The 22,577-nt window shown below is 41.8% G+C and overlaps 1 protein-coding gene across 1 annotated transcript in view; it reads right to left on the bottom strand.

Moving 5' to 3' along the window:
* JPH1 (junctophilin 1) overlaps positions 1-16,643 on the bottom strand; it is a 119,886-nt gene extending 103,243 nt beyond the window's left edge. The window contains exon 1 of the mRNA XM_014518771.2: positions 15,891-16,643. Coding sequence (XP_014374257.1) covers positions 15,891-16,618 — 728 coding nt within the window. The 5' untranslated portion in view covers positions 16,619-16,643. The remainder of the gene's footprint in view (positions 1-15,890) is intronic.
* Positions 16,644-22,577: the final 5,934 nt, after the last annotated feature.

Below are 22,577 nucleotides of genomic sequence, written 5' to 3'. Positions count from 1 at the left end.
GATCCTCCGATAAAAAGATTACACAAAACAACTCCAAAAGAGCAGAGTGGTTTTAGCCACCACTTAGCCTCCCCATACATTGGCTGGTTCTATGCCAGGCCAATTTTCAGAGCAAGTCAAAACACTTAAGGGTTGCTTTAAATTACAATAGCTCTAAATTACCTGCTCTAGCATGGTTCTCCTGATCCCATTTATACCAGCTTTAGGGCAGTCTATGCCAACCAGCAATGAACAGTCATTTGAACAGAGCCAAGCACTGGCACCATGAGCTTGAGAAATGCATAACTTAACGCACAACAATGCAAACATTTAGACTTAAGTTAAAACATCAGAGTATCTGCAAATTTATATGCAACCAAAATAGGTTATATGTTGCTCAAATTAAAAGCAACCCCCCCCCCCCCCCCCCCCATTACTGGAAATTGACTGATGTGTCTGTCTTCCTTTAAAACTCATCTTAAAATTAATTTTTCCCCAAATACCTGTAAAACAATGCCATCTACGAAAGAGGAGTTAGGTAGAGTGTTGGGACTGCTCTTTATTATTAGATGCAGCTGGTTAATTTTACTATTACTATGTCCTCACATCCAGTTCACTGACTTTTTCTCTGTCTTCCACCTGTTGAATCTTGTCATTATCGTAGACTGTAAGCTCTCTGGGACTGCCCTCTCACTTACATGCTTCTATGTAAAGTGTGTAGCATAATTGGGAGGCTTTATCTGTGGGGGTGGGGGGGTGCTTCCAGACACAAGTATTATACATTTTGTTCATTATTTCAGTGCACCTTATCAGCTGGTCAGCAGTGTACATGGCTAATCTGACACCTAGTACACCTTATACAATAGTTAATGGTTAAAGGGAAATCCTAGGGATTTTAGCACTTTCAGAAAAAAAAAAAAAAAGATACTGTACATTTGCATTTTTAATATTCCACTTTATTTACCTCAATGGCAAGCTGGATATGAAGGCTGAAAAGGTCAGCATGGAAGCCTTCAATTTTCTTAGATTTTCCTTCTCCTTTCCCACTCCCCACCTGCCTGGCACCCTTTTCCTCCTCACCGATGCCACTCTCTACTACTCCTTTTTCCTACACACACTGCATTCCCCCCATGCACTTGCACAGATTACTTTTCCCCTGCAGGATCAGCGCAGTCTGAGTGTAGCATTTCTTGTGATTAATCAGCAATGGTGGAAAGAGAATCATCATTTTGGGTTAAAAAAAAAAAAAGGCTCAGCTCTAAGAGGCCACGTCCAACTTTATGATACCATTTCTTTGTGGTCTCAGAATATCACTTAGAACCAGATCCAACTGCAACCTAAATTTAGACACCCAAGTCACAAAGGGGCATTTTTACACATGCTCTGGGGTGTGGGTACTTTAATCAGAGCAGCTGTGCAAACCGCTTCAATTAAAGTGCCTGGAATGTCTCGTGTACCAGTGTCCCCACACTTCAAAATGGCAGCAGGGGCGCTGTAACTAATGCTTGAACATGAAAACTGATACATGAGACGTGAAGGCTGGCAGGAGTGTGCTAATTAGCACACTCAGTCGTGCATCAGAGTAATTACAGCATGTTGGAGCATCCTCCCTGCACATGTACAGGCACCCAAGGTGATTAAAATCAAGCTCGGGTAACTTAGAGCAACTGCATAACCTTAGATTCTTTAGGCACTTCCATTTTCTTTTGAGAAAGATCCTGGGACACCTAGACTTGCGCTCCTATGTACATCTCAGAAGCAACCCAGACCAAGCATCCATTAATTTAACTACTGCCCAAATTCTGTTGTGATCCAAATTAATTCTGGAAGGTACCTAAATTTCACCCAAGTCACCAATTTCTTAAGCAGCCAAACAGCAGACCTAGGGACTGTTTGATGCTGTAAGCACACATGCAGTTCAGGAAAAAACACAAGTGAGGTGGTTAGTGGTGTTCAACTTTTTGCCCCAAATGTACTTACCTACAAAGTGGGAGACCTGATTTTAGGCCTTTCACGCTCTGAGGGGGTTTTCCTTAACTCTCACTTCCCAGGAGACTGTACAAACAGCCAGGATATGGGCTGACTAGTCTAGGGAGGACACTGTTTTCCCCCTCCTCCTGTTAAAACTGGACTAGTGGGCAGAAGGACAGCAAGGAAGAGGAGGTATGACTATAGCCAACGTTTTCATGGATTCATAGATGTTAGGGTCGGAAGGGACCTCAATAGATCATTGAGTCCAACCCCCTGAATAGGCAGGAAAGAGTTGCTAGCTTGTGGCCATTATTTCTTGTAACCCCCAGGGGCGCCTTGGTGAATAAAAGCTCACCAATTCCCTTCTGTGCCCCCGTGATGAACTTATAGGCAGCCACAAGGTCGCCTCTCAACCTTCTCTTGCGGAGGCTGAAAAGGTCCAGTTTCTCTAGTCTCTCCTCGTAGGGCTTGGTCTGCAGGCCCTTAACCATACGAGTGGCCCTTCTCTGGTCCCTCTCCAGGTTATCCGCATCCCTCTTGAATTGTGGTGCCCAGAATTGCACGCAGTACTCCAACTGCGGTCTGACCAGCACCCGATAGAGGGGAAGTATCACCTCCTTGGACCTATTCGTCATGCATCTGCTGATGCATGATAAAGTGCCATTGGCTTTTCTGATGGCTTCGTCACACTGCTGACTCATGTTCATCTTAGAGTCCGCTAGGACTCCAAGATCCCTTTCCACTTGCGTGCCACCCAGCAGGTCATTCCCTAGGCTGTAGGTGTGCTGGACATTTTTCCTCCCTAGGTGCAGCACTTTGCATTTCTCCTTGTTGAACTGCATTCTGTTGTTTTCTGCCCACTTGTCTAACCTGTCCAGGTTATGTGACTCTTTTGGGGTGGCAAGATGTCTGGACCCTGCTGCTGTTTCTTAATGTATGTAAAATGCATAAACAGAAGGTGAACACGAAGCGGGCAGTATTTGAGACTCAGATTTGGCCAAACTGGGGGACAGTGGTTCGATGTGCTGATTCAGATCACTGTCCCGATTCAATTCAGCCAAATCCTGATTCGATTTGGTCCGCTTCCAGGTCTGCCACTGAGCGCGCAGGGGACCCCCCACAAACCCAGCTCAATGATTGGCCACGGGAAGACGCCAGGTGCCCCCCCAGACCCAGGAGGCACCAGTCGCCGAGCCAGGGGGTCCCCTACACACTTGGCTAAATGTGTTCAGGGAATTCAGTTCAATTCAGATTTGGCAATTTGGCCACCGAATTGCGCCGAATCTCCTCCGAATCGAATCAGAGACCGAAGCTGTGCACAGCCCTAATAAACAGTTCTGAAAGCAGGGACCAGAAATCAATGTATCCCTTCCCATGGAAGAGCCCTCCTCACTGAGCTACAGAGTCAGTATCACAGGTGCGAGTAGGAAGGATTGTAAAGATTTCTGAACATGAAAGCTGCTCTGTATGGGATAAATATTTTTACTTTTGTTTCTAACAGTCTATGGTTACTAGTTCTTCCTGTAACTAGCTAGAGTAGTTTCTAAGAAACTTTCAAAAAGTCAGTTTTAAGTATTAATAAATGCTTTTTATTATGCTTAAAACTAACTGGTAGCTTTTTATAAATTTGTTTCATAAACCATAGTAAACTAAGAGTTACTACTTAAAAATAGATTTAATATGCATCTCCACAATGAACAAAATAAAAAGCCCCAATAAATCTTGCCCATCTCCTCCATCATTTTTTTCCCCTAAATCCAGCAAGACAGAGTTTGTTAACTAAATTGAAGCCCTTACATTTAGAAATATTCTACTGGTGTTAGATGAGAGTTGTATAAACCCTTTGTAAAAATATCAAAATAACAATAAAATTTTTAAATGCCTACAATTAAAAGACTCTGATATCTACTGACTATTCCTACTTCAATGAATGCTGAGAGTCCTCAGCATCTCACAGGAGACAATCAGCATCTTACAGGATTGGATTTATAGCTTGTGTGAACATCGAACAGATAGGCAGAAGAAATTCCTGCAGTCAAGAGTCTTAAAGACTGGTAGGTGACAGTTTTTCCTTCCAGAGACCAACAATTCCAGGGAAATATAGATTACAGGCTAGATTCATTCCTTGTTTAACTTTCTGAAGGGCTATGGGTAAATGATCAATTTTCCATGTATCTTTAATATTCCCTACCAAGAAAAATCTACTTCTATTTTTAAGTTTTAAGGTGCTGCGATTTCTCTACTTTTAGGACTTAAATACATGCTCTGTTGTTTTCTAATATATTCTGTGATATTTTTAGTTTTTTTAAATGGCAAGATTCCCAAATTATACTATAAGTTGTTAAAAGAGATTAATATTAAATTATTGCTCATCACTAAAGCATATTTTCTCTTTGGCTCTATAGTACATCTATGGTTTCTTTCTCTGAAAATCATTATAGCAAGGATTGGTCTACAATATTTAATTGATGAGTAGCTTTCCAAATATGGAGATGATTTTGTAACTCTGCCTGTTTATCTTTTAATTGCTATGCTTATAATTATTTTAATAGACTCTAAAACAAATAAATTGGAAAAGCACAGCTTGGGTCAGGAAAGCCAGCATGAATCCAGGAAAGAGGTCATGCTCAACTAAACTTAAGATTTGGTTGCCAGGTCCCCCTGCCACAATAAAAGAAAAAGAGCACATATTAGAAATTAATGCCTATAAAGGGTCTGAGAATAGACAGCACAAGATGAACAGTGTAAGAGGAAGCAGGAAAGCTACAAATATAGCTTTCATAAGGTTAAAAGGGATTATGAATATGATATGCTAGTATCGGTTTTACAATTTTGGTAAAAGTGTAATTAATTTGACAAAGGGTTGAAAATAATAAGATTTCTAAGGCTGTAGATATTACTGTAATTAGAATCTGAAAAACAAACTGCAATACAACCAAAATAAAAAGGGGAATGCCATAAATATGACTAACTGAACACGTTACATTGAAAATGCTGAGAATGAAATTGGTGAAGAGAAGAATGAACTGGGGCAGTCTATACGAAGTAGAATGGCTATTCCACCCACCAATCAAGATATTAATTTTAGGGTTGCTATAGAAAACTCCTTGAAAAACTCTTAAGCCAGAATATAGCTACTGTTAAATAAGATAATAACACTAGTATTAATACAAGAGCAACCTACAGCAACAGGTAGAATTTCCATTTTACTGGATAAACACACATTAGACTGCACCCCTCCCCCTTCTCCAAATAGTGTAGCATGTCTGTTGTCCCATACAAAGAGTACTAATGCTTTGGAGAGTCTACTGCACAGAATTGAATGCCAGAAGGGACCTTTATGATAATCCTCTTGCATAACACAGACTGTAAAATTTCACTTGGTATATCCTTCACTAAGCCTACAACTGGATGCTGAGTTAAAGTATTTTTTTTAAATCAAAGCTGATATCAATCATCAAAAAAAAGTGGTGATGAAAGGTTCAGTAACTCATGATAACTCATTTGAAAAAACAAGAGAATGATTCAAAACATTAAATGGGATCAAAACACAACAATATACTGGAAGTTGAAGAGTTTGGAAAAAGAAGGTAGTTACTGATGTGTTACTAGCATTTAATGCAAAAGGGTATTGACTCATGGAATCAGTTACTGGAATGAATAAAAGTAATTTAAAGCAAAGTTGTAATGAAGAGTTTGGAATACTTAATTCTTCTTCTGAAGAACAAAACTGAGGCAGGATAATGCTGAATATTATGATTATTATTAACAACAAAAATAATGTGAATTGGCATCAACTCAGAATGGGTAGATATGTCACGCCAACTACGACTTTCCTTTTTCTTAAAGCACCGCATTTTTCTGGCATATGATGTGTGTCCTTAGAAGTATGGTTGCTTACCATCTTAACTGGTTTGTCCAGATATTGTAGTCAGCAGAGACCCCACTTCTGGTACACATATTCCAAGCTGTCGTGCAGGAGGCACCTTTTAGGACCATGCATCTGATCTGTGCCTCCTCACACTTCTTTCCGAGGTCACAAAAGATTGCATCTGCAACCCTCCTGCATTTTCCTTACAATTCAAAGCCCATAGCTGGCTAAGGTCTCCAAAAACAGGGGTGAAAGAAAGGTCACAGGATCCACATCAACTCCAACGTCTCAGATGGTAACAGGTACTATGGGACTACTTTTTCAAGTACGAGTCAATGTGGAAATAGTGTTTGTCACTGGCAAGAACTACTTTCTCAGAATGGTGGGAATGAGGAGTATCATCTTCACTGGCTGAACAGAGAATGGGGAGCTGTTTTCCAAGTGTAGCACCTAGCAGCCAAAGTACAAGGCTTCACAAACTTGAGCGAGTAGCTCCAAGGAGCAGCCTTGCAGATTTTGGTACCAAGGCTCATTAAGACTGTTTTGAGAGGAATGTAATTGATGGAACCCTCAAAGAAGAACTCCCTCAGGCTTTGGAGGATGACATTGTTTCCAAGATGGATGAGGTTCTTTGACCACAAAACATGGATGTCATTGAATAAGACAACATCAAGTTCAATTGTACTGGTGGATCCAAGAGGACTCTGATTGAGCTAAACAAAAGTTCAGAATATTTTAACTTGCAAGCAGTAAAAATTCTTCAGGATCAAGGATCTGGACATGGCCAGGTCACCCAGACCTTTTGCAGTTGAAAAAATAAGGTCTACTGTAGATAATTTTCTGCTGTGTGCCAGCATATCTTGAACTTGTGAGGGCCAATTGGTTGGTCCTCAGCCAGTCAACGTTCAAGCCATGAGATGCAGCAACTTCAAGTCTGAATGGAGTACCTGGTCCTGCAGCAACAAATCTAGGTAGTTGTATGGATATTTGTCACAGAAATGCTTCGTCTAGTATCAAGCTATACAGCTGAGGGTGACCTACACTCATCTGGCTTTAGGAAACACTCTTTAGAACACTAAAACACTTTGAAACACTAATTTCAAATCAGGAAAAGTCAAACTGAAGCCCTAAACTACTGGAAAAAGAAGGTCCCAGGCAATGTATTTCATCAATAGACCCTACTGATGGAATATCAATTCAGTGATGGGTGCCTGAAGGGACTATTCATAATTTTGGTAAACTACCAAGTCATCATAGGTGCAGAACTACACCGTTTATGCCATGTAGGCAGCAAAATTTCTAGTTTGATTGTCCCCGTTTTCATGTAGTATACTGCTGATAGTCATTCTGTCTTTCATTCTCTGCACTACTACAAAAAGAATGCCATATACACCAGTCTGATAACTCCAGTCACCTGAACTCTAACACATTTTTATGCCATTCCCTGTCATCTTTTTGACATATTCAGTGATGTTCCACTTCTGGATCCCTGGAAAGCTGGGCCTCACTATGATAAGTAAGGCTGGCTGGGAAATGATGAAGGTCTTGGCTAACCTCTAGCTGGCTTGTCCATTGCCGTTTGTGCACTGGAGCACACTTTAGGGTACACATCCAGCTTAACAGGGTAGGGTACCCCAAGAGGGGAGAAGGAGTAAAGCAGAAACTATGAAGAGAATTCTATTCCTTGGAATGACTGTGCTGTAGGTTACGGATCTTTTGTGGGTGCCATTAGTGCTGGTGACTCTTCCACTACAGAGGCTAAAAGTAAAAAAAAATCCTTGAAAGGCAAATGTTGGTCCTGGGAAAGACTTGCTAATTAAAACTGGTATGTGTATGTACCAGGCAGGTTTGGCACTAATCTTATGAGCCATCTGTACGTGCCGGGTTTGTGGCCACAACCCAGCCGACCCTTTCCTGGATCCCCCTCGGCCCCCACAGCTACAACCAAAAACCCTGCAAAAATATCAGATAGAGAACTTGTCAGGGATCGGTCTTCCCCAAATGCAGAAGTGACAGCTGTGTGTTTGTTAATATTGTACTGTGAGCCAGGCACGGGCTAAATCCTATGAGCTGAGTCTACCATGTCAGTGGTTGGTAGAAAGTATTTCACTTAAGAAGGTTTACACAGGAGCACTCCCATCCTCCTGCTGTTGTCAGCCTTAATTTTTTTTGTAGTGATAAGAACACGTAAGAATTGCTTCTCCAAAAGGGATAAAGGGATAAAGAAAAGTCAAAAGTCAGAGTTCAAGACACCATTGTCCAGGTTTCATCCTGCTCCCACTGGCCACAGAAAGAGAACAAAAACAGGGTTGTGGCTGTGGCTGTTCTGCTCTTTATAGGCTTTCACCCAGAAGCATGAGGCAACACAGAGCCTGTATTAAAAATGTTCTGAGCTGCACACAAAAGGCGCACCTACATCAGTACCCTACTTCTCAAATTTATTGTACATCTCCATCTAAATAAGACTTGCCTATACTGTGGCAGCAGTGCATTCTGGCCAGGTTGTTCCTGAACACATCCCATTCAGCTGGTCCAGGATGTTTTTATGGATACTCTCATGCACACCAGAAACTGAGGTCACTAGCAAAGCTGCTGGGTACAACTCCAATGCAGGACTTCTGGTGCAGTTCAGAGCTTCGAATATGCACACAAGTATGGATAGGCAAGGCATGTTTGGAGATAACTGCTGGGACATGCCACCACTGCAGTGCAGTGGTCATGAGTCCATTATAACCTACTATCTATCCCATCCCTGCTCTAAACAATTAGGACCGAAAAGGGTCAATTTTCTGTGTTCTCCCTGTATGAATTCATGAATGACTTGTAGGACAGAGAGAGAGTTAGCCATGTTAGTCTGAAGTTAGGTTGAAACCTGGGTAGATTTGCACCTTATAGACAACATGTCACTCCTCTTTCATCTCATAGTATCATAGAAAAATAGGGTTAGAAGGGATCTCAGGAGGACATCTAGTCCAACCCATTGCTCAAAGCAGGACCATCCACAACTAGATTATCCAAGACAAGGCTTTGGCTAGCCAGGTCTTAAAAGCCTCCAAGGATGGAAAGTCCACAACCATTCTGGGTAACCCATTTCAGTGTTTTACTACCCTCGTAGTGAGAAAATTCTTCCTACTATATTACCTAAACCTCCCTTGCTGCAACTTGAGACCATTGCTCCTTGTTCTGTCATCTGCCATCACCGAGAACAGTGTAGCTGAGGGGTGGGCAAAATATGGCCCATGAGCCAGATTACAGCCTGCCAGGCAATTCTATCTAGCCCATGGACACGCGCCAACTAACTGTACCCCACCCAATCCACATACCTCGCTCCCACCCTGCTGCACAGTGGGGCCCAGCCAGCACACAGCTTCCAGGCAGGGCTGCTGCTGCCAGTGCTGCAGCCGCCAGGGACCTGCTTGGCTTTCCCAGCATCTAGCAGCTCTTCCTTGTCTCCCTGCTGCAACGCTCACAGCAGCAGCAGATAGGGAAGCGGCAGAGGCCTGGGGGGCAGAGGGGAAAGCATGCAGCTGGGCTAGGGCTGGCAGGAGTGTGGAGCTTGGGTGGGGGACTGTGGGGACCCCCCCCACATACTCCCTCCCATGGTGCACAGCCCCTGCTGCTGGCGGCAGCAGCAGCAAGCAGAGGCCCTTGGAGCGCTTGTGGTGCTGCTGCTTGGTGGCATACAACTCTGGCCAGAACTGCACGTGGCAGCAAGGAGCACAGCCAGGTTGGCCTGCCTCTATTACGTGGGGCTCCCCGCAGCACCTAGTGCAGCTCCCAGCACTTATGCGCCACCGGGGGAAGCTCCAAATAATGGAGCCAGCTGTCTTCCCCACCATGTGCAGCTGCTGGGACTCTGCTGGAAGTGGTGGGGAGCCCTGCCTCCTGCATCACATGGGGGTTCCCCTGGTGGCATGGGAGTGCTGGGAGCTGCACATGTGCCATGGGGAGCCCTGCATGATAGAGGTGGGCCCGCTTTGCTGTGTTCCTTCCTTCTATGCACAGCTCTGGCCGGAGCCTCACACCTCCGGTTGGCAGCACCTGCACATACCATAAGTGCTCCAAGGGCCCCACCTGCTGCTGCTGCCAGTGGCAGGGGCTGTGTGCCATGGGGTGGGAGGGGGGCCCCTCACAGCACCACACTTTCCCTCAGCCCCAAAATCCCACACAACACCCCTACATATACACACCCCGCAACATAACCTATACCCCCCTGCACATGGATGACCCCCTCACAACTCCCCCAACACACATATACCCACAACCACACACTCCCCCACACACAAAATACCAGAGTAAGACTTTATTTTGTACCTATTATGCAGTCACCCCTATATATACACTACACAAACAAAAATCATGACAAAAATATTTTTGGGATAAAATTAAAATAAGTTATAGTAGACATTTGAGTTTTAATATACGATTTGTTTTTTTTCTAGTTCAGATGGCAGTTCTGCTGGCTGCTCATGTCCTCCCTAAAGTGTACTGTCAGGGGCAGTGCTCTGGGAGCTGACCTTGCCTGTGAAGACTGAGGTGAAAAAGGCATCGAGTACTTCAGCCTTTTCTGCATCCTCTGTCACTAGGCTGCCTCCCCCTCAGTAAGGGACCTACACTCTCCCTGATCTTCCTCTTGTTACATATTTGTAGAAACTCTTCTTGTTACGCTTCACATCCCTTGCTAGCTGTAACTCCAATTGCACTTTGGCCTTCCTGACTACATCCCTGTATGCCCGAGCAATATTCTTATACTCTTCCCTAGCTGTTTGTCCAAGTTTTGACTTCTTATAAGCTTCCTTTTTGTGATTTAGTTTACTGAAGAGTTCCCTGCTAAGCCAAGCTGGTCTTCTGCCATACTTACTAGTTTTCCTGCACATTGGGATGGTTTGTTCCTGCACTTTCAGAAAAGCTTCTTTAAAGTACAGCCAGCTCTCCTAAACTCCTCTCCCCCTCAGACTGGCTTTCCAGGAGATCCTACTCATGAGTTCCCCGAGTGAGTCGAAGTCTGCTTTTCTGAAGTCCAGGTTTCTTACTCGGCTGCTCTCCATCCTTCGTTTCCTCAGGTTCCTCAACTCTATCAACCTGTGGTCACTGCTGCCCAAGTTGCCATTCATTACTGCATTCCCCACCAATTCCTCCCTGTCTGTGAGCAGCAGGTCAAGAAGAGCATTGCTCCTAGTTGGCCACTCCAGCACTTGCACTGGAAAGTTGTCCCCAACACTCTCCAAATATTTCCTGGATTGCCTGCACACCGCTGTATTACCCTCCCAACAGACATCAGGTTGATTCAAGTCCCCCATGAGAAACAGGGCCTGTGATCAGGAAACTTTCACTAGCTGCTTGAAGAAAGCCCCATCCACCACTTCCTTCTGGTCTGATGGTCTATAGCAGACCCCCACCACGATATCACCCTTAACCAGAAACTTTCAACATGCCTATCTCCAGTTTCATTCTGGAGCTCTGAGCAATCAGACAGCTCTTTTACATAAAAAGTGCAACTCCTCCTCCTCTTCTCCCCTGGCTGTCCTTGCTGAACAGTTTGTACCCATCCATGACTGTGCTCCAGTCATGCAAGTTATCCCACCAAGTCTCTGTTATTCCAATCATGTCACAGTTCTGTGATTGTGCAAGGACTTCCAATTCTTCCTGCTTGTTTCCCAGGCTCCACGCATTTGTGTACAGACACCCGAGGTAACCAGCAGATTGCCCTTTCTCAGGAAGAATGAGAATACCTCCCCTCTTGCCCCGCCCCGCTTGCTATTCCTCCAGGTCACTCACTTCCCCACTTACCTCAGGGCTTTGGTCTCCATCCCCCAGCAAACCTAGTTATAGCCCTCCTCACTAGGTTAGAGATCCTGTCTGCAAAGATGCTCTCTTAGTCCAGTGGATCCCATCTCTTCCTAGCAGCCCTTCTTCTTGCAACATCACCCCACAGTCAAAGAAGCCAAAGCCTGGCTGGAGACACCACCTGCGCAGTCAGGCATTGACTTGCAAGATAGCCAAGGGCAATAGCCCTGCCTGGGCTGTTTCCCTTGACCAGAAGGGTCAAAGAGACCACCACTTGAATCCCTGTCCCCCTCACCCTTGCACTTAGAGCCCTGTAATCAATTTTGATCTGTTTAGGGCCTCCCCTGGCAATATCATCAGTACCCACATGGACGAGCAGCATGGGGTAGTAGTTACAGGGCCAGATGAGTCTCAGTAATCCCTCTGTGACATCTTGAATGCAGGCTTTGGGCAAGCAGCAGACTTCCCGAAACAACAAGTCAGGTTGGCAGATGGTTCCCTCTGTCCCCAGCAGAAGGGAGTCTCCAACCACCACCACTCCTCACTTCTTCTTGATGGTGGTCATCTCAATCTTTCCCACCTTGGGGAGGTCTGGCCTGTCCACCACCAATGGAACATACTCCTAGCCTTCTGTTACTAGGGCTCCATATCTGTTCTTCAGATGAACTGCTACAGGTGGAAATGAAGATTTTTGCTTCTTGTCAGAGGTCACAAGCTTCCAACTTCCACCTTCCTGTTAGCTCTCATCCTTTCCCTTCTCTAGCGCTGCCTCTGGTAGTTCTTCTTCCACAGTCCTGGAGGTCTCCTCCAGCATCAAATTGATGAAGTCCTCATGGTGGATGATGCTTTGGAGCCTCATCACCTCCACCTGTACCTCTTGCCCGTTTCCTGACACCACCATAAGGTACCACCAGAAGGTACTGCTCACACTGCAGGCACCTGGCTGTCACCAGAAGGAACCTGCAAGCCCCAGTTCCCACAGCACTAAACTGGACCTGGGTGGAAGTCTCAATGGTGAGCAGTCCTGTCTGGACAGAAACCTCACAGATGCAAGCAGAGGCAGTGGCAATGGCTCTGGCATTGCAATGTTCTTCAGCCATTTTCCCGGCTCTCAGTCTGCCTCTTCCCTCTTACTGCCCTTCTTCCAAGCACACTGTCCCTAGCAAACTTGCCTGAAAGCTGGCCTGTTTACTCTTCCTAGGCCCCAAAGGGTCCCTCTTCCCTGCTTCCTCACATCAAGGTGAAAGGCTCTCCCCTCAAGGGGACTGGGGGCAAGAGCGGGGACAGGGGACTGACCAGTAAACTGCTTGCCCGGTTTGCTCCCCTATTTGCTGGCTCCCTGGTCACTTGGGGAGTCTCTTTTCATACCCTGCTGGGCCTGGACTGGCTCTGCCCCTTGTCAGGGCTTCTGTCCTGCATAGGCAGCAATCACTCAGCTAGCAACCCTCTCAGCTTCTCAGAGCATACACCCCAAACACACACAGCCCACCAAACAAATACCCACTAAGTCAGAGGCACAGGCAGCTCTGGATCACTTATCTTCTCAGGGCAGGATCTCATGCCTGGTTTCTCTCCCCCTTCCCCCTTTCGCCCAGCAAGCTGCTTGCAAACTGCATGCCCTGTTTGCTGCCCCTGTTCACTTTATAATAAATGAATCCTAGAAAGTTAATGCCAGATTAAAGAAGGTGATCACAAGAAGCAGGGAATTAAGAGCTATCAAGTATATACAAACCTCTCCAGGTATAAAAATCTGCCCCAATTACCGCCTTATAAAATTTCATCCTACCACTTTAGTTGCACATGGCACCTCAATACTTGGGCTTTCCATCTTTCAGATATTTATAGACTATGATGTATAATGCACCTTTAGTTATTGCTGAAACAGGCAATATATATATTAAGTTCTTAAATGTTATATTACAAGTTAGTTCTTCCACCTCTTTACTGGATTCTACTCATTTTACTTGCATCATCTTTTTAAGAAGCAGTTGTTCAAAAATGAATATCCTATTCTAACAAAGTATCAGCAAAACTGTATCATGAGCAACCATTACCTTGCAACTTCTTGGAATGGGGTTTCTGAATATTCTTTTTCTACTGATTTACATCTTTTGAAGACCTCATAGATATCTTCTACACATTTTTGATGATTCTGTAAATTATTACATATTTTTTCTCTCTGATTAGGAAGGAATACTAAATGAACTAAATACATATTCATAATATTCAATTATGAATATTTATTTAGTTCAGTGGGTTTTTTAAAATTCATAATGTACTAAGGTTCACACTACCATCAAATTAACTTAATTCTTTTGAATATATTAACAATTCTTATTCCAGAATTGTTATTTTGTGTTTAACAAAATGCTTAAAATATTTAACTTTTAAAACTGAGTTCTTACTGTGTTAAATGGCTATGATCAATAGGTTCCTGACCTCTTGACAGAGGTTGGGGTGGGGGGGAAGTAACCACAAAATTGAACAACTTGCATATTTCCCCTTTGGTTAAGAGGATAGATAGTAGCCCTCAAGATTGTTTTTTATAGCTCAGTAATGTCACCTTCTTTGTTTGCTGCTCAGCTGCTTTTCAACATAAATCATCCATTTATTCAACAACTATGTATTTCGTTTTTATTCTTTTAAAATGTTGCTCAGCAACTTTTAAACATATATTAAATGAACATATAGTGGCCTTTCAGTTAGTGACTATATAATTCAAGCTAAAAATTGGAAAGATAATTTCCTTTCTATATCAGTAGTGCCCAACCTTTTGGCCCTGTTGACCAGATGGGTGGTCTGGTCTCTCTGTGGGCACAATACCTCTGCACAGGGCCTGGAAATTTGGTGCAGGGGAATGGTGCCCATGTTAAATTCCACTTTTCCGCTGCCGCCAAATTTCCAGACCTGTGGGAAAATCTGACATCGGCTGGATCTGGCCCATAGGTTGGGAGTTGAGCACCCCTGTTCTACAGCATGTGTTTTTTTCCTGGCCACATTCATAAATTCCAAGTACAGTCTGAATGAGAAAAGTAGTACAGTCGGAATGAGAGAAGCAATCTGAAATGCAAGAAAATTATTAATGGCAAGGATTTTGGGGGGTGATAGCTTTCACTGGACCAACTGTATAGTTGGGATAAAGGTAGACAAGTTTTCAAATGCAAAGGATGCCACCACTGTGCTGATCATTCTTTCACTCTCCCATGTATGTTTCTGTTGTGGTGGCATCAGAGTGATCTTCCACAGGGCACTAATCACAGTCACCATCTCCAAAGTAGAACTGGCATCACTAGAATTCATTCTGCACATAGCATCATAAAAGCTTTGCATTCAAAAGTCCGTCTAACGTTATCCTAATTATATAGTTGCTCCAATAAAAGATACCATCCAAAAATCCTTGCCTCTTGTATAATTCCTGGACCACGACAACACCATTCTGACACTACCCTAACAGGGAAAATTACTAGGAAGCTTCATTTAATTTATTTACAGGCAAAAAGAACCATCATTGTTGAAAACTTAAGATACAAGCCATCGACAGCTGCCTGTGTTATGATTTAATATGCAAACATTCCATTTCAGATAAACCCCAACCAACCATCAGGCAAATTAAAACTTGAAACATCTGCCTTCTCTCCACCATTAACCACTGTCCTCATTCTTCTCAACTTTCAGACAAAAAAACATGAACATTGTGATATGCTTCATGAGTCATCAAATTTTATTTAGTTCAGACTAAGTTGGAAAAGCATATTCCAAAACTAATGAGACATTACAAAGAACACCTTGCCAACAGATGTTGCTTTCTCCCCAACCCTTTATATGAGCTGAAGGGCTTGAGCTCTGCAGTTCTGCATACCTTAAATTCTACCTGGAAACTGACATTGAACAAGTGCATACACCAAGCACAAGTGTAAAGTTTTATGGGAAAATATTTCCCATAACAAGCAGGCCATTGCATTCTTAACCAGTGTAAATTTCCAGATAGGCTTAAAGATGCAGCCACATGTATTACACACATTAAAAGTTCTTTAAATAAAGAATAAATGAGTAAGCCTAACACTAACTTCCAAAGTATGCATGTGCTACTTTTACGTTATACAAGCAAATTCAGTTCTCAAGTTAACAAATGCAACTCCATAAAAGTCTGTAGCAATGTACATAAACAGAGACCTGAATATTACTTGCTAAGGGCAGTAACTCAATACAATTTACTTCACACAAGTCCTTTTTGATTTCTATAAATGAAAGTGCAAAATGTCTACCTTGTGCAATTACATACCTGGAGGTTGCAATTTCCACTTTGGTTCTTGCCATACCAGCTGCTCGCTGTGCTCCCTCTATTGCTCTATCCACCTTTTCTTTAGTTTTTGTGTTTCTTATTGGTATAAGCTGCTTCCTTATTCCACGGACCAAAACATTGTTTTTATATTTTCCCTCTTCTTTTGTGCCATCTGGAAAAATGGTACATCCATATCCATGCCTCTTATTATTTAGCCATTCACCTTCGTATTTCATGCCATTTGAGCGCTCACTAATACCAAAGCCACAGCGCTTGTCATTCTTCCACTCTCCCATGTACGTTTCAGTTGTAGTAGCATCAACATGGTCTTCCATTGGACAATAATCACAGTCACCATCTCCAAAACTAATTGTAGAATTGGCATCACTAGAACTAATTCTGCTCATAGCAGCATCACTCCTGACTGAGCTCCGTTTGCTAGATATTGATGATTTAGATTCAGATTTTCTAAGTTTTATACTACCAAGGAGGGATCCTCTTCTGAACAAGCCTCCTTTTTTCTTAATACCCATGGCTTCTGGATCACTGTGAAAATTCAAAACAAACCCGCCTCTTGTTCCAGCTGGACTGTCTGAAGCAATATCATGTAGAACAGTGCCATTGCTCTGCTCACTGCGAAGTGAGGCTAGAGATGTTCGGAGGGGCGAACGGATCACAGTTGCCATGCCATAGGGTACACTTTGCCGTACACCATATCCATGCCGCATCCCTCCTGTCCATTGCCCCTGATAAGTACCTTTTAAAAGAATAACCAAAGGAAACAAAGTTTAAGAAGCAATTTGATTCAGAGAACCTTATCATATCATTAAGAGAACATTGTGTGTTAAGTATTGTATTACCACACTTGGGGCAAAACTTCAGTAGTAAAGTCAGTATGTATTACATAGTAAATATACACCAGTGTGTCACACTGATAAATATACACTTTCTAGTACACTAAGTATTTTACTATTGCAGTTTTTAAAGTTATTTCTTCTCTTAAAAAGCCCTTGGCATTTCAAACTGGACTAAATCTTAGCCAGTTTAAATCTGTCTTTAAGTTACATTTTAAATAAGTCTGCCCAAAGAAGTTGCTTTCAAAGGCTTAGTGCACAATTAATTTTTTTTCACAAAAAATTCTAAATGGATCCAAAAAGAAAGTAAAGAATTCTAAAGGCCTAAAGGGAGCATGAGACATGGAAGACTCTCACTACACTAAACAATCATTTTATACTCTGGATTGACTAGATGTAAAGCTCTCCATGAAATTAATAGATCTACTTGTGAAAAAGCTGAGCTCAGGTCCAATACAGAATGTGTTCAGTATATGTAATTTGGAGCAATGGTGATACAAAGAGAATATCTGTGTGTGTGTGTGTGTGTGTGTGCGCGCGCATGTGTGCGTGTACACACATACAAATACAAATACTGCATTACTAATTTTGTGGCAGAAAGATCAAAATTAAAGCTGAACCTTCATGCTCCTCTCACTCTTTTGACTCACATGAAAAGAACCTGAAGTTACTTCTCAGCCATATAGTATGTAGGTAGGAGATTGACAATGACAAATTAGTGGAATTAAGGGATGCCATTTTAGTTGTAATGGAGTGTCCTTGCCTATGTCACAGTCTTAATATTCTCTGTGATTTTTAAAGGTAACATAAGAGATCACTGCAAAATATTTGACATAAATAGGTCACACATCGCTACAGTAGGGCTTATTGTTTGGGGTTAACAGAAAGAATAACTAGGATATTACGAAGTACACATGATTTTATATTTAAGAAAAAAAGAACTTCCATATTGGGTCAGACCAATGGTCCATCTAGTTCATCGTCCTGTCTGAGCAACCAGTGCCAGATGCTTTACAGGAAGCTGGATGAAACCCTACAGTAGGCAGATGTAAAATAATCTGCACTCTAAGAAGTTATCATCCTAACTCCTTATTAAGATTGCCTTAAACCCCAAAACATGATGTTTATCTTGCTCCCAATACTGTTTTTTTAAGCATTAACCATGATAACTCTGAACAGTCCTAAAAAGGACTAAATAAGCAACTTTTAAAATATCTTTGGTTTAACTCAGTTTTAGCTGCATGGCATATGTTCTTCAGAAAGTTATATTTGTAAACCCAGTGGTTTTCTGTAAATGTTTGTTAAAACCTGAGGAATTCGACATCACTTGAAACTTAATTTGCTACATGCTTTGGAATTAAACCATATACAGTTAAATCTTATGTAAGATTTAAGATAACACTATATAATGCATTTCATATAAAGTTAAATAGACTTAACCCATGTAATTCTATTCAGTGTTAAAATATTTCACCAAGTGGATGGTTTTCCTTTCTAAACAGATGGCTGCTGACATCAACAATAAGCAACTTACTTAGGTTCTCTCTCTAGTCTCACTCAGTATCCTAGATACCTGCTGATGCACTAGTTTTTAAGGCTGCTGAATCTAGAAACATGGTTATTTAAATATACTCAACATATGGAGTAGAGCAAATAGAAACATGAGCACACTACACTGACATGCAGAACCCTTTATATAGTTTTAAAAGTAGTCATCTTGTCAATATTTTCCTTTATTAAAAATATTTTTCCTGGAATAAATGCATTCAGATCTATAACAGTGCAAATAGTTAAGTTCTGTCCCCAGTTTCATCTCTGCCATCACACTCATATTATAGGAATATGCCTGAAATGAGAATCTGGCTGCTCTGTGTATCAACTGACTGGTTTGTTATGCCAACAATAACTGTTGTATTTGTTTCAGAAGAATAGATCTGATTCTCATTTAGACTAAAACACTATTACAGTGTTTTGGCAACTCACACTTATAGCCCCTTTACACTAAGGCACTGTAAATCAGCATCAGGCCCAAGTGTTTCCAATAAAAAGTTTTATAATATGATTATCAAACACCAGCATGGACTGCAATTTTTTGCCCGTTAATTATTTTTGCTTTAAAAGTGAAAGCAGAAGATCAAAAAGTATGATGTGCAGGAGAAAATGTTCTCAGGCTGTAACTATTTCCTTTAAAATCAGAATAATTAATGTATTCTTGCATATGTATCATTTTTTCCTACTGGGATAATGAAAGCAAGGCTAAGTTACTCTAAGAATGAAAAAATAGCTAAAGTGAAGTAACCTATTTTGTTGAAAAAGAGTGGTTAAGTTGAACTGATATCCATGGATATGTTAGCTGGATTTGTATGTAGTTTTGCAATGCAATAATTCTCAAGACCTCAGGTACCTTGCTTTCAATTATGAATTTATAAAGGGTACATATCTATTTATTGTTACTGCTGCTGTCATGTACAAAAATACCCATTTTTGCATTGTTTCCCACTCGTATTTTAAGTATTTCCTTTTAAATTATATGTTGAAAAGTTTTTTGTACAGAAAATATAGTCTTATAGAATTGAGGCCTTAGTAACTAATATTCCACAGTTTAATCTATTTCTCCAATAGTGAAAATGTAATATAATTTTAAAGGAACACAATTATCCATAATATTAGAATAAAATGAGAGACTATAATGTTTTCTATTAAGTATTGTCTACCAAAAAAAAAAAGAGTTTTACATAAAGGTTTTGGTTTCCTGGGCTACATATGCTCACAACACCATAAACACATCTTTCCCCCATTCATTTGAATTACAGTTGATAATTTTAATTAATTCAATTGATAGTGGCACTAACAGTACTGCTATAATTACCACACTATTTGAAAACTGCATCTGGTCAATAAAAGCAGCTAAGATTGGGCAATATAATTAACATAAAAAGTGGGAAACATAAGTAATGGATAAAATATATGGCTAAAATATTTCCAGATCAATCTTTTGGCACGTGTTTGGCTCTCTTGCATAGGTGTCCTTATTTTAAAACTGAAAGTTCTTCGGTGTAACTTTCCTTTTGCTGATTTTTTTTTAGTTAAATATATTACTCTGAAGCATGCATATTGATTATTTTCTTTTGGATTATGGTCTATTGGCTTTTCTATTTTTTACAATTCTAAAATATCTCTGATATTTGTGAATCTGTAGCTATAATTCAGAAAAAAAGTGTCATACAGGCTAGAAAAGACAAACTTTTCCTATTTTCTGAGACCTCAACAGATTGTTGCATGCTCTTAGAATCAGACTAGTGGTTACATAAGCAGATGCTTAGAAATGAGGCTATTTGGAAATTATGGAGTATTCACACACTGAAGGACTGTAGGGTCTAATCATTCCCTATTGACTTTTGCAGGATGACTATGCCCCCAATTCTTTTCCTCTTTGTACTTACTCGTAGTAAGTTCTTATTTCTGATTATTTTTCCACAGTCATAGCTCACTGACTAATTTATGCACAGTGAAAATTCCAAATTAAAGCCTTGGTATTAATGTGATCCATGAAGTAAGTAGGACTGCATGTGGGTGTGATCTCCAGCTGTAGTTAGCTGTCCTTAAAGGACTGGGACACATGTGGCCCAAAATGAAATGAATGAATTCATAAAATGACTGACTGACTGGCTGATCAGGACTTAAAATTATAACCTTTTCCACAGACACTTAGTGAACTGTTAGCTTAAAAAGCCCTTATGAACAACAGGACACTTATTCCCCTTACTTTATCCAGAAAAGGCAATGAAAGTTTGTACAGAAATTGAGAGCAGGCTATTACTAGTGCTTTCTATTTCTAATCCCTTCTCCATAGCCACATGCACAAACATGTTTAGAGCAAAAGTATTTTGGAAACAATTTCAATTTTGATTCTGTTTAAAAGTCACTAGGCTCAAAATTGGTTTTGTTGTTGCCTAAGTATCAAAACTAAGGCCCTTATTTTGCAGATACCTGTTACAGGCATCTAATTCACAAGTCACCCAATTAAAACCGCTGAGACTTCACAGGCTCAGCTTTACCACACATGAACCTATGTCAAAATCAATAAACAGATTAACACTAATAAAAGTGAAAATCTTAAAATAGTAAAATGTAGATTTTCAATAGAGCTGCTTTGATGAGCTCTCTCATTTCCAATTGTGTCATACACAGAAAAACAATTTCTCTCTCGATTACATGTATTATTGCTGTTTCTGAGAGAAGCTGGTTCTGGACAATGTGTATTAGTTACTTAAAAACATATTTCTAATAACCACTAGTATAGTCACATTTACTTTAAAAACAACGTGGCTAGTGAGCTCTACTCAACCTCTAATCTAACATTAAAAAAATCCTATAACGCAGTGAAAGTGAAACTAAAAGTGTGATCACGTTTTAGAATGAAATAAAATTTAAAACTCTCAAAATATGACTCTGGCTGAGACTAAGTCTAGCAACCTTTACAGGTTGAGAAGAAAATGTACACATAGGTAACATGGGGTTTTCAAAGAGTCCAACAGAAAATAATTATAAACACAAGGAAGATAAAACAATGGTATTTTAGTTTTATTATGAAATGCATCTTGCTAAGTGTTGCGATGAAAACATAAAAAGCCTCAGCTGAAAATGGTGCTACACCACGTTAGCTTGAAGGCATTTCTCCTCTTCTGTCTCTTTTGGGGGTGACATTCTCTTTCCTCAATATCTATGTGGGAACTGACTACTGCATCTATTACAAGGCCAGAATTAAGGCTCTCTCCTTCAGCTACACTTTTCTAAATTACACTTCTTGCACAGCATTCACATATTTTCACCAAATCTCAGCCTGCACAGTAGGTATAGTAAATATTAAACTAAGCAATATGTCTATATAAGAAAACCCCAAAACTTAAAATCCCTCTACCCAGGGGTATATGAAAAGTAAAAGTCACTGCTTTCACTTTGAACAATCTCACACTGGAGGCAGTAGAATTACAGCGACACTAGAACTGAAACACGTCCATTTGTCTGTGATGATTAAAAATGATACATATGGCATGATGAGAAGAAACCGTCCACTTAAGTACGGGGGCTTGGCTACCCCTTCAGACTCCTGGATTAATGAAATGGGGTGGTTATCTGTGTTGGCCTGAAGTTAGGCAGGAGGCAGGGCAGCACCTTACAGATGAACTATATGGAAACAGGATGCTATGAAAATCATTGCATAGCTTCCGATGAAGCCGCTTGCAGCCTACGAAACCTCATGCCTCTCTGAACAAGTCAGACTACAAGTTGTCACCCTGCCTTCCTCGCTGTCTGTCTATTAAGTGTAAGTCACTAGGATATAATTATCTCCAACTATTTCCAGGCTTCAGGGAGGTTGATTTGTGACTAACAGGAGGGAAGAAGCACTGGGTCCGGCCTGCTTGTTCTGTAAGTGGGATGTATGTCGGGGGGCTCCTGGCCGCTCTACTCTCTTAAACCAGGTCATATGTTTTAGGTGGGGCCAAATCTTATTCTGTGTCTGGATGGAGTCAGCAACCGGGGCCTTTTCTGCCTGCCTGCCTGCCAGCTCATGGGGTCTGCCCCAAATCCAGGTGGGGGCTATTCTAGGTAGTGCCGAGGCTCCCTCGACCCCGCGGCTCTGTGCGTGTGCCTTAGGAGCTGCAAACACAGGGGCGCCTCCGCGCGGCCCGGCCCGGTGCTCTCAGGGAGGGGAGGACGGACGGGACCGGCAGGCTGCTTCCAAGCAAGCACGGCTCACTGCGCGGCCGGGCGGCGGAGGCGGGCGCGCAACCCGGCAGCCCGCAGGGCAGGCGGCGAGGGGCCCGGCCCG

This window comes from Alligator sinensis, unplaced genomic scaffold (assembly GCF_000455745.1).
Source record: "Alligator sinensis unplaced genomic scaffold, ASM45574v1 scaffold71_1, whole genome shotgun sequence".
Classification (NCBI taxonomy): domain Eukaryota; kingdom Metazoa; phylum Chordata; order Crocodylia; family Alligatoridae; genus Alligator; species Alligator sinensis.
This window is presented reverse-complemented; position numbering and strand designations above follow the sequence as displayed.